The sequence below is a fragment of the Schistocerca piceifrons genome, chromosome 5 (genome assembly GCF_021461385.2).
Source record: "Schistocerca piceifrons isolate TAMUIC-IGC-003096 chromosome 5, iqSchPice1.1, whole genome shotgun sequence".
Taxonomy (NCBI): Eukaryota; Metazoa; Arthropoda; class Insecta; order Orthoptera; family Acrididae; genus Schistocerca; species Schistocerca piceifrons.
Window position 1 is genome coordinate 115,297,532 of NC_060142.1, and position 12,731 is coordinate 115,310,262.

At 41.6% G+C, this 12,731-nt stretch overlaps 1 protein-coding gene across 1 annotated transcript in view; it reads left to right on the forward strand.

Moving 5' to 3' along the window:
- LOC124798271 overlaps positions 1-12,731 on the forward strand; it is a 64,427-nt gene that overhangs the window by 17,907 nt on the left and 33,789 nt on the right. Inside the window, exon 2 of the mRNA XM_047261595.1 lies at positions 10,775-10,978. Within this exon, the coding sequence (XP_047117551.1) occupies positions 10,775-10,978 (204 nt within the window). The remainder of the gene's footprint in view (positions 1-10,774; positions 10,979-12,731) is intronic.

Below are 12,731 nucleotides of genomic sequence, written 5' to 3' on the forward strand. Positions count from 1 at the left end.
CAAAGCTATGCAACCATCGGTTTTTGCAACTTCTTTTGCATCAGCCCATAAAACACCAATTGCTAAGTGTGATGTCTTCACACAAACTCAGACCACAGATTCAAGTACGAGCACATGCACTTGTCGCTATACCTGTGGGGGAAATGCTCCACTTGCAACTGATGTCACTCGGAAGCCATCAGCAGTAGACTTACCACCTAAGCCACATTCCACTCCCCAACTTCAGTAGCTACCTAAGCCATCCCAGCAACCCAGGCAGCCTCCTCCCCCTGTTAGTAAAGAAAAACGTCCCGGTAGGTAAGCCTTCAGATCGATGAGCACTCTCCCTTTCTGATGGCGACTATGCTGTTGAAGATGTGGACTTCCAGTCGGAGGAACTAGAGAACACGGAACCAGCTAACGTTCCCCCTGACCTTCCCGGTAAATCACCGCCTCCAAGGGAGAAAGGAAAGAACCACCATCGCTAACCAATGGTTTCCATAGGGACTTCTGTGTTGCAGTGGAATTTGAATGGATATCGCTCACATTTGGAAGAATTGCAGCTGCTGGTCCAGGATAAACCTTTCTGCATCTACTTACAAGAAACACATCTTAAAGTCACAGAGACACCTACATTGTGGGGCTACCACATATACAGGAAAGACGATACTACTGTTGGCAGGGCTAAAGATGGAGTGACTATTTTTCTTGATGACATATACCACTCCTCTGCTGTCCTTCTTGCCACAATCATCCAAGCAATTGCTATGAAAGTTTTCTCACCGTTTACTATCACAGTGTGTTCTTTGTACCTGGCCCTCCATGACACTTTGGATGGGAACGCACTGGCAGACCTCTTCCGGGCACTCCCGCGCCCATTCCTTTTTGTGGGGGACTTCAATGCCCACAATGTGCTGTGGGGCTTGGCTACTACTTGCTCCAGTGGTAGGCTGATCGAGCGACTTGTTCTTTCTGAGGATATCTTCCTTCTGAACGCGGGTCAGATGACTCACTTTTCCACAGCTACAGGGTCTTTTTCAGCTATTGATGTTTGCTCTTGTTCCCCAGCTATTGCAGATTCAGTTCAGTGGGAATTGGCTCCAGATTTACATTCTAGTGGCCACTTCCCAGTGTGGATTCGTCTGCTACCTAGGACAGTGACCAGCAGAAGGCCCCGCAGGTGGATGATACAAAGGGCAAATTGGTTACAGTACAGTTGACAGGCTATTTTTGAACGAAAGGATTGTGCACAAGAGGCGGTGGCCCGTATCACTCACGAGATCCAAAGGGCTGCCGCAGAATCCATCCCCAGGTCTAGTAACCACCTCGGACGACGGCCTGTACCTTGGTGGAATGACGACTGTCGATTGGCAATCAGGGCCAGGCGGACAGCTCTTTGGAACTTCGGGTGGTGTCCAACTACAGACAATCTTCATGTCTCCAGGTCTGCAAGAGCACATGCAAGGCGAGTGATAAGAAGTCTACAACCTTCCATTCCCCATGTGGGAACTGGACTCAGCTTTATCTGCAACCAGAGGCACTGCTCCAGGACCAAATGAGATCCATTATACCATGCTTCGTCATCTGTGCCCTGAAGCGAAAGGTCAGCTCCTCTCTTGTTTCAATCAGATTTGGTTTGATGGACAGTACCCCACGACTTGGAAGGAGGCAATCTTAATTCCATTCTGGATACCAGGTAAGGACCGTAGTGCCCCTATTGGAGTGTCTCCCTTACTAGTTGTATGGGTAAGACTTGAACGCGTGGTCAACCATCACCTCGTCTGGCTGCTAGAGTCCCGAGGTTACCTAAACCGCTCCCAGTGTGGTGTCAGTTGCTACCATTCCACACTTGACAACTTAATTCTACTGCAGACGGCGATACAGGAGTCCTTATTATGCCGAAACCATTTAGTTTGTGTGTTTTTTAACCTCAAAAAAGCATACGACACTACTTAGAGGTACAACATCCTTTGCCAACTTCATGAATGGGAACTACGTGGACGCCTGCTGCTTCTTATCCTGTCCTTTCTTGAGGACATGCGTTTTCGTTATCGCATTGGTGATGCCATGTCTTATTGCTGTGTTCAGGAGAAAGGTATGCCGCAGGGCAGTGTCACATTGTCTGCCATCGCTATCAATGGCATTTCCTCTGTAGTCAGGCAGGAGACCTGTCAAATGCTCTTTGTTTGTGGATGCCTTTGCAATCTTCTGCCCTTCCTCTGATCTTACAACGAGGCAGCTACAACTGACCATTAGGAGGCTGGAAACCGAGGCCCAGACAACTGTTTTTCGGTCCTCACCCAAAAAGACTGTGTGTGTCAATTTTAATCATGCTCGTCGGTGTTTTAACCTACCAGAGTTTACAATGGGGGACCGTATTTTACTTTTTCAAGACACAGTGCGCTTTTTGGGTTGATTATTTGACTCGAAATTAATGTGGCTTCCACACCTGAAAGACCTACAAACAAAGGGCTTCTGGTTGTTGAATATTTTGAAATGCCTTGGTGAAAAAACATGAGAACTGACAGGTCCCACCTCATACAGTTTTATAGAGCATTTGTTCGATCACGCTTAGACTATAGCAGCGTGGTCTGTGGATCGGCCCATCCTTCCTACCTCCAGATGTTAGATGCTGTCCACCGTGCAGGCATTCGGATATCGACTGGAGCCTTTCGGACCAGCCCAGTTCAGAGTCTGTGTGCAGAGGCTGGTGAACCACCACTCTGGATTCGGCGACGTATTCTTTTGGCTCTACAGGCACTGAAAATCTCAGCGTCACCCCAGTCGTTGGCATTTAGTTCAGTGATCCAACCCACCTTCGAACGACTGTTCAGGAATCGGCCCAAGCGACCCAGCCATTTGGTATACATGCTATGGACTGCCTCAAGGATCTGGATCTCTCAGGCATGAATATACACGCCCAGGGATGGAATGCACTGCCGCCTTGGTGTCTTTGGAGGCCAAAAGTGATTTTAAGCTTGACGCAGTACCCGAAAAATCGTGCTCCAGATATGATTTTGGTTTTAAAATATGTGTTCCAGAACAATTTACAAATTATGATGCGGAGTTAAATGGCATCCTAATGGCACTGGTCAGGGTTCACAGGCACCACCGTACGAGTTTTCTTTAGTGTCCGACTCTCTTAGTGCGCTGCAAGTGCTTCACCAAATGTATCTGGTAGACCCGCTGATTCAGCTCATCCATGACTGCTTACAGTGGCTCCAACGCCGTGCCAAGGTGGTGATCTTTTTCTGGGTACCTGGCCAAGTTAGGATACAGGATAACGACATGGCTGATAAAGCTGCGAAGGAAGCATGTTGGGATGGTGCTGTCCATCAAGTCCCATCCCGTTGCACACCATTATCTCATTTTCTGGCAGATGCATCATGTGTCAGTGGGAGACTAAATGGCTGCAGGTGTCTGACAACAAATTGCGGTTGCTCAAACTGACCACAAAAGCTTGGCGGACTTCGTGTCAGCCTTGCCGCTGGAAGGAGGTTTGGCTTACCAGACTGCACATCGGGCATACCCCTTTCACACATGGCTTCCTCCTCCTCCACCTTTCTGTGAAGTTTGTGGCATGCCGCTTTCAGTTCAGCATATTGTGGCCATGTGTGTCCTGTAGACCGATATTAGGGCAGTCCTTGGTCTCGCTGGATATCTGCCCACCCTCCTCGCAGATACCGATACCAGTGTTAACAGAGTGGTGAAATTTTGTGAACTATTAGGCCTCATCCCTAAACTGGTGGGGACGGGCGGCAGAATTTAGTACATTATAAACTGCTCTGCATGTGAGGAGAGCCTTCGTCCCCACCCATTAGATTTCATGTTGACTTTTGGTCAGGGTGCTGACGACCGTGATGTTGAGCACCCGCTCAACCCAACTCATCATCAGATGTTATAATTCTATTCTCTTTCCACCAATACATATCTGGTGTAAATATAGATTCTGTATTAGTCGTCTCTCTTTCCAATCTACTCCTTTCCTCTTCAAAATATCCATCAGCTTGTTCCAATGAACTCTGTCAAAAGCCTTTTCTAAATCTATAAAAACAGCAAATATTTCTCTACCTTTTTCCATATATTTTTCTTCTATAGTTCTTAACAGGCCAATAGCATCTCTTGTTCCTTTTCCTCTTCTAAATCCTAACTGCTCCTCTGCAGTCCCTCTATCCAGCTTGCCATATAGCCTTCTGTTCAACAGTCTCAGCAAGACTTTAGCTGCATGAGAAATTAGACTAATGGTCTTAAGCTCTTCACACTTTTTAGTGTTTCTCTTTTTCTCTATTGGTATCATAATTGTTGCAAGGAAATCCTCAGACCATTCTCCTTTGTCATATATCTCGTTCAGAGGTAGACTATTTCTTTTCTTGCCTTGTTTCCCAGACTCTTCAATAGTTCTGCTGGCAAATCATCAATTCCACATTCCATCCTATTCTTAATCTCCTTCAGCACCTCTTCTACTTCTGCTTCCAAGATGGTGAATCCCTCTCCATCTTCCAGCACATATTGCTCCTCTTCAACTTTAATTTCGCAATGTATTTCACTCCCTCTATACAGACATATATTCTTGCCATTTGTTCAAAACCTCCTGTGGTTCTTCTGCTAGAGTACCATCTGCTCTTTCTATTTCCATGGTATTCCTCTTTCTTTTACGTCCAAAAACTATCTCACTAGCCAGACTATACATCATTTTGTACTTTCCCTCTTTCTCCATTTTCTCTATTTCATCGCATTTCTGTTTCATCCATTTTTCCCTTGCTTCTTCAGTTTCTCTTCTTAATTCATTATTCAGTTTCCTGTACCTCTTTTTGCCTTCTTCAGTTTCTACATTTTTCCACTTTCTCTGCTCTGCCATCTTTTCAACATGTTTTTTGTTATCCATTCTTTCCTGGTACTTTGGTATACTCTAATTCCTAGTATTTCTTTGGCGGAGTCCATGAGTCCTTCCCTCATTTTTATCCATTTGTCATTAAAACTTTCATCAACACTACGTCTTTCCCATTTTTCCATAAGTCTGTTCTCCAAATCTGATGCCTTTTCTACGTATTTGAGGCTTTCTATGTTTAGTCTTTCCTTTGCTTGACCTCTCCAGACTTTTTTCAATTTCACTTGTATTTCTCCCACTACTGGGTTGTGGTCTTAATTTAGCACATAGTTTTAATCTGCCAGGAAGTTTTAAGGACTGGGTGGTTTAAACTTTTTTTCTGACATTCTAATCAGACAAAAGATGAATTATGAACTAATGTAAGAGGAAGCAAGAAAGAGTTAATGACTACAAAATGTGATCTCTAATACATATGTTAAGGAAGAAAAAAAGATTTAAACCTGACACAGCAGAAATCTCTGCTTAGCATGCTCTGAGTAGGAACACTTATGAAACTGTTCCAGAATTCACCACACACACACACACACACACACACACACACACACACACACACACACAGAGAGAAAGAGAGAGAGAGACTGTATCACCTGTGAGTACAGCTGCTAGACTGAATTTTTTGTTGTTATTTCATGTACTGTCATGTAGCCATTTGAAATGTAAAATAGGCATTATGTGAAACAAATATTAACACGACAGAACTTGAGGTTTTGCTGACATTTGAAAAAAAGTCTTTAAAAAAGGCTTTTGTTACAAATTTGTAAATTTTTGTATGTATAATTCCAGCATTTTATTCATTTTATATTGTGGTTGATTCTTTTAACATTGCAATGCTACCAGATTGAGTGAAACTGAATCATAAATAAAAAAGTTGTAGTTGTTAAAAACTTTTAATTCGCCTTTCCAACCAACCCAAGTTGTGAAAATGACTTACATTTTCAAAATGGCCTCCTGAATGCAGTTTTGGTTGAAAAATTTAGGAAAAGTTGTTTGAGCCCTCTTTCAGTATGTATTTTCTTACACCAGATTTTTATAAACATCTGTGATATGAGAGTAACAGCCGCTGGATTATTTCACATGATACAGGCCATATACCCAATCCAGCAGCTTGGTAGATGGAGGCCACTGCAGGTATTTTTAGGTGGTGCCAGGTGCTGAGACTGACAAACCTGACATTTATGAACCACTTGCACAATATCCACAACTAGTCAGTATAGTGTACAGATAAACATAGATCATAAGCAGAAAATGGGCTGAATATGTGAGCGCCATCTGGAGTCTGCAACTAATAACTGAGAGGATCCAGGTGAGTGGTGTGGTACCTGTGTGGTGGCGGCATCTCATGGTAATTGTTGTGTACCCTTAAGCTGGGCGTACAGCAATGACCCTGGCGAAAACACTGTTGACAGCCATTATAATGTGGCCAATTATGTCTACCATGCGCAGAAAAACAATAAGTACAAGTGTGAAGTCTACGAAAATTTTGCCGAAGCCAAACAGAAAAACTGTGATAGCATGAAGTTTGATGCCCACCTTGTCAAACAGTGGTTGTTCCATTTTCACCTGAACTGAGTGACATCTTTGCGCTTTCACCATCAGGTGGACTACTTGTCCACATTTGCCATTCGAAATGACAGTTCTGATATATCATATTCTACACAGAACAAGGCCTGAGCTGTTTGTGAAGTCTTGAAACCCCTAGGAATATGCAAAACTTATACTGAATAAGGATCTTTCTGTGATAATGCTTGCACATGCACTTCACTCTCTGGTGCTAATCTGATGACAATGGCACATATTAATGATTCTACGTATGATTTTCTACAAGAACACATAAAACTGCATTTTCTACTCAGACCCTGCAGGACTGTGATCCATGACGCACAACTCTCTGATGTTGGTTTATGATGTTGGAGGACCTCTAAACTAGTGGCCACCATATGCATTGTTGTTGCAAAATATTCACATAAAAATGAATAAATAGTGGGTAGGGGCTGCCCTGATTGTACAAAAGAGCCTATTTTTGCCCAAGATAATAGAGCTCTTGGTATGTTGAAAAAATGTCCACTGTCTCACTTAATGTCACTTGCCTGGAAATGAAGCATTAAACACTTTTAGTACACTATTCAGTCTTCTTTAGCTTAATTAAATGACTAAAAAAGCAGGGGATTGCTGGGTGCAGTTGTAGATGTATCAGATACATCAGCTTCTATACGAGCTCTTTCTGCTGATTGAGCTGTTGGTTTCAGGGCTCAAAAAACTACTTGTCCATCATGGTTGTAACACTCTAGCAAAGTACCTGGTAGTCCTATTCTGACATGGATGGTTCAGAGTTGCAAACAGCTTTCATTGCCACTTCTATAAGTCTGCTTCTTTAACAACACAGCTTTCAATCCCTCAGGTTTTCTTGTCACAGTTGATTTATAGTGAACTTCTGCATGTTCAGCTGAGTTGTTGTTTCTGTTTTGTGCTCAGTATTTTGACTATTGACCCAGCCTTCTTCTTTGGGTGCTGCAAGGTTTGCTATTACGTATACACCAGACTGTACACTATTGTTGGTCTCGCACCGCTGTTTGTAGCCAAGTTTGATTCCCATTTCCCACTACACCCTTTAAGATCTTTTGTGTGTGAGACCTTGCATTGGTATTTCATGAAATGCAAATTCTCTGAGTTTTCCAAATCTGATGCATGTGATTGCCAGGTTGATTTCAGTACTTGTACATTGAGTGCCAGACCCCAAGCATTATGTAAATTGAAACCTCCGTCCCTATTTAATAGGTTTTTGATATCTTTATTTCGATAGACTTCTTTATTATACTGTCCCAGAAACTTGGCATATGCAGCATGATAATTGTCTCGTCATATTTCATTTTATGATTATTTGAGGCAGTGCTCAGCACAACTGACTTGCTAGGTTGTTTATTTATTTATTTATTTATTGTTCCATGGGACCACATTAAGGAGAAGTCTCCATGGTCATGGAACGAGTCAATACATGAATTTATAACCCGATAGTGGAAACGGATAAAATGAAATATAAGAAACATATTCAGGCAACAATTCGTAAATTTAAATAAAGAAAATCAACAATGTAACACTGAAATTTGCATAATTTTTCAGCTCTTCCAGGAGCTCCTCGGCAGAATAGAAGGAGTGAGCCATGAGGAAACTCTTCAGTTTAGACTTAAAAGCGTTTGGGCTACTGCTAAGATTTTTGAGTTCTTGTGGTAGCTTATTGAAAATGGATGCAGCAGAGTACTGCACTCCTTTCTGCACAAGAGTCAAGGAAGTGCATTCCACAGGCAGATTTGATTTCTGCCTAGTATTAACTGAGTGAAAGCTGCTAACTCTTGGGAATAAGCTAATATTGCTAACAACAAGTGACATTAAAGAAAATATATACTGTGAGGGCAATGTCAGAATTCCCAGACTATTGAATAGGGGTCGACAAGAGGTTCTCGAACTTACACCACACATAGCTTGAACAGACCGTTTTTGAGCCAAAGTACCCTTTTTGAATCAGAAGAATTACCCCAAAAAATAATTGGGTATGTCACTGTTGTTCCTTGCATCTTTCTGTGACTATTCTGATGGTCTGCCCAATGTAGGACATGCCACATTCCATTGGATTTGATATATACAGCCAGCTCCTGTAGACCTGGATTGTCTTAAATATTACAAAGAATACTTTTTATCTTATTTGAAGGAAGTAAAATACACTGGATGCCATACTTGACTAAAACAACTGAGCAAATCAGCTGACACCAAGCAAAGTTGCTGGGACAGTGTAATGAAGGAGTCTATCAAACTAAGGATGTCAGGAAACTTAATAAACAGGGATGGTGGGTTCAGTTTACATAACAGTCAATTTATTAAAATCTCACTGGCCATAACATCCACCAAAGTTGGAAAACACTGAGAGAATTTGTGTTTCATGGAATGTTTGTGCAAACCATGAAAAACAAAAGAGCACCGAAGGGTGTAGTGGGTGTCGGTTGTCAAACTCTGCTATAAATTGTGGTGTGAGACGAACTATAGTTCACACTCTGGTTGGAGTCCAGGCAGCAAGTACACGTAACAGCAGAACTTGCAGCACCTGAAGGCCTAGGCTGGGGTGGTCATCGAAATGTGTGTAAAATAGAAACAGCAACTGGACCGATGCCCAGAAGCACTCTACTAAACACAGCTTCCACTGAACACCAGTTAAGTACAATTACATCACAAAAATAATAGAACCTTAGTCTTCTTGAACTAAACAGAGACAAAAACTTCTAGAATTTTTGCCAATTAAGTCCTTTAAAGAATTGCTGAACAACTCAAACATTATTGGTGGATGGCACTGTAAGTTTTTCTGACACACACACACACACACACACACACACACACACACACACACACACACACACACACACCCACACCAATTCATTTACAGAAGGCACAACATGTGATCAAGTGGAGAATGGAGGCAGTGCCACAATGGGGAAACAGAAATGTCTTTGTGCAAGCCAGATGTCGACAACAGGGAATAACAGTGGCCAAATCATTGTCCAGAAAATAGCAGAGTATCGCAAGATCATTGTAAATAAGTTCACCGGATGGCATGTAGTACGCACCAATGAGTTGGGACAAATGAGATCAGCCCTTAAATCTGCCGCTGTTGTTCTTTCACATTGCCTGGTGTCAGTGGATGTACCATTCCACAGCCTTGCTGATCATATGCGTAATTATATTGGTTGATCCACTGGTACATCCAGTGGGACTACGAGAGTTGTCATAGGATCATGTGTGAGGTGGGTAGAACAGTGGGTAAAGGGAGAAATAAGTTGTGGTCATTGGGGTTACCAGGTGAAGGCCTACCTTCTTCCAGCCACTGGGGCAAGACAAGGTGTGCCTCTACCATGCTGCTAGTTTGTAGGCCACTTGCTCTCTGTTCTTATGTGTAAATATGGAAGTATTGAGCACCTTCTAAATTTTAAACTTACTTACTTCTAGCTACTGTGAATAAGTTACATTTTCTTTGTAAGTGATAAAAGTTCTCATGAAGTAGCCACATAATGTTTCCTGTTTGGAAGAATCTTTATATTCTCTTGCCTTTATTTATTAACATTTTATGGTTTTGTTTTGTTCATTTCGATTGATGACATAATTTATGTTCTGTGTATTTCAATTTATTTATGTTTGTGCACTGTTCTGCGTATCAATCAAAATAAGCTTTTAATTTGGAATTTATGTGCTGTTGCTTTTTATTGTCAGTCTCTATTACACTTTCTCTCCATAGAGTGCAAAATACTTTCAGCAACAAAGGAGAAAGAGCCAACACAAAACATAAATCATGAATAATTGTATTATGTGTCCCATATTTGGCTATATTTGAATTACTCTAAGAAGAAGGAAGATAAGAATTCCACATCAAGCTTGATAGATCACACACTGACAGCCAATTCTAATGTTTTGTGCCAGCAGAATTAGTATGGTGGGGAATATGGGTTGAATGTCACAATCTTTACCAATAATGTCAGCTTTCTCAAAATAAATCTATTGCTACTTAAAGTAGCTCTTCACTTATTTTCACAAGGCTGAGTGCACCCCATTCTAATTGTCCTTTTTGGCAGTATTAGAAATCATTCCCAGAATCTCTGAGTGCTAGTTGGGCAATCACAGTTCAGCAATAGGTGCAGACAGAATATCTTTTGGAATTTCAGAACCAGTTACAAAAGATATTGTGTGTGAACTTTCAGCTTCTTGAAAGACAGTAAGATATTGCTTTGCAACTGCTTTCATGAAAACACTTGCCCTTAGTGACAGCTCTAAGATTACTGAGATCTTTGTCCTTCCTGTCAGCATAGTATCACATACAATGTTACAGTATGATATGCGTGGCAGAATCTTGACGTGTGATTCATGTTTTAGTGAAGGAGTGATGCAAGAGTGTTATGGAAAACTTCTTGGGAAATATCCAGCAACAATCTCCAAAATACATAGCCGTTTTATAGATTATGTAGAAACAGAATTTAAGGAGAAAATTGATGAACTTGTGATTGAAGAAAATGTAAATGAAAAATTTCTACAACTTCAAAAGCTGGAAGAAGACATCTCACCAGGAAATGTGAAATGGTGAGTGATAAATATTTGTTGTTGTTGTTGTTGTGGTCTTCAGTCCTGAGACTGGTTTGATGCAGCTCTCCATGCTACTCTATCCTGTGCAAGCTTTTTCATCTCCCAGTACCTACTGCAACCTACATCCTTCTGAATCTGCTTAGTGTATTCATCTCTTGGTCTCCCTCTACGATTTTTACCCTCCATGCTGCCCTCCAATACTAAATTGGTGATCCCTTGATGCCTCAGAACATGTCCTACCAACCGATCCCTTCTTCTGGTCAAGTTGTGCCACAAACTTCTCTTCTCCCCAATCCTATTCAATACTTCCTCATTAGTTATGTGATCTACCCATCTAATCTTCAGCATTCTTCTGTAGCACCCCATTTCGAAAGCTTCTATTCTCTTCTTGTCCAAACTATTTATCGTCCATGTTTCACTTCCATACATGGCTACACTCCATACGAATACTTTCAGAAATGACTTCCTGACACTTAAATCAATACTGGATGTTAACAAATTTCTCTTCTTCAGAAACGCTTTCCTTGCCATTGCCAGCCTACATTTTATATCCTCTCTACTTCGACCATCATCAGTTATTTTGCTCCCCAAATAGCAAAACTCCTTTACTACTTTAAGTGCCTCATTTCCTAATCTAATTCCTTCAGCATCACCTGACTTAATTAGACTACATTCCATTATCCTTGTTTTGCTTTTGTTGATGTTCATCTTATATCCTCCTTTCAAGACACTGTCCATTCCATTCAACTGCTCTTCCAAGTCCTTTGCTGTCTCTGACAGAATTACAATGTCATCGGCGAACCTCAAAGTTTTTATTTCTTCTCCATGAATTTTAATACCTCCTCCGAATTTTTCTTTTGTTTCCTTTACTGCTTGCTCAATATACAGATTGAACAACATCGGGGAGAGGCTACAACCCTGTCTTACTCCCTTCCCAACCACTGCTTCCCTTTCATGTCCCTCGACTCTTATAACTGCCATCTGGTTTCTGTACAAATTGTAAATAGCCTTTCGCTCCCTGTATTTTACCCCTGCCACTTTCAGAATTTGAAAGAGAGTATTCCAGTCAACATTGTCAAAAGCTTTCTCTAAGTCTACAAATGCTAGAAACGTAGGTTTGCCTTTCCTTAATCTTTCTTCTAAGATAAGTCGTAAGGTCAGTATTGCCTCACGTGTTCCGGTGTTTCTACGGAATCCAAACTGATCTTCCCCGAGGTTGGCTTCTACTAGTTTTTCCATTCGTCTGTAAAGAATTCGTGTTAGTATTTTGCAGCTGTGACTTATTAAGCTGATAGTTCGGTAATTTTCACATCTGTCAACACCTGCTTTCTTTGGGATTGGAATTATTATATTCTTCTTGAAGTCTGAGGGTATTTCGCCTGTTTCATACATCTTGCTCACCAGATGGTAGAGTTTTGTCAGGACTGGCTCTCCCACGGCCGTCAGTAGTTCCAATGGAATATTGTCTACTCCGGAGGCCTTGTTTCGACTCAGGTCTTTCAGTGCTCTGTCAAACTCTTCACGCAGTATCATATCTCCCATTTCATCTTCATCTACATCCTCTTCCATTTCCATAATATTGTCCTCAAGTACATCGCCCTTGTATAGACCCTCTATATACTCCTTCCACCTTTCTGCTTTCCCTTCTTTGCTTAGAACTGGGTTTCCATCTGAGCTCTTGATATTGATACAAGTCGTTCTCTTATCTCCAAAGGTTTCTTTAATTTTCCTGTAGGCGGTATCTATCTTA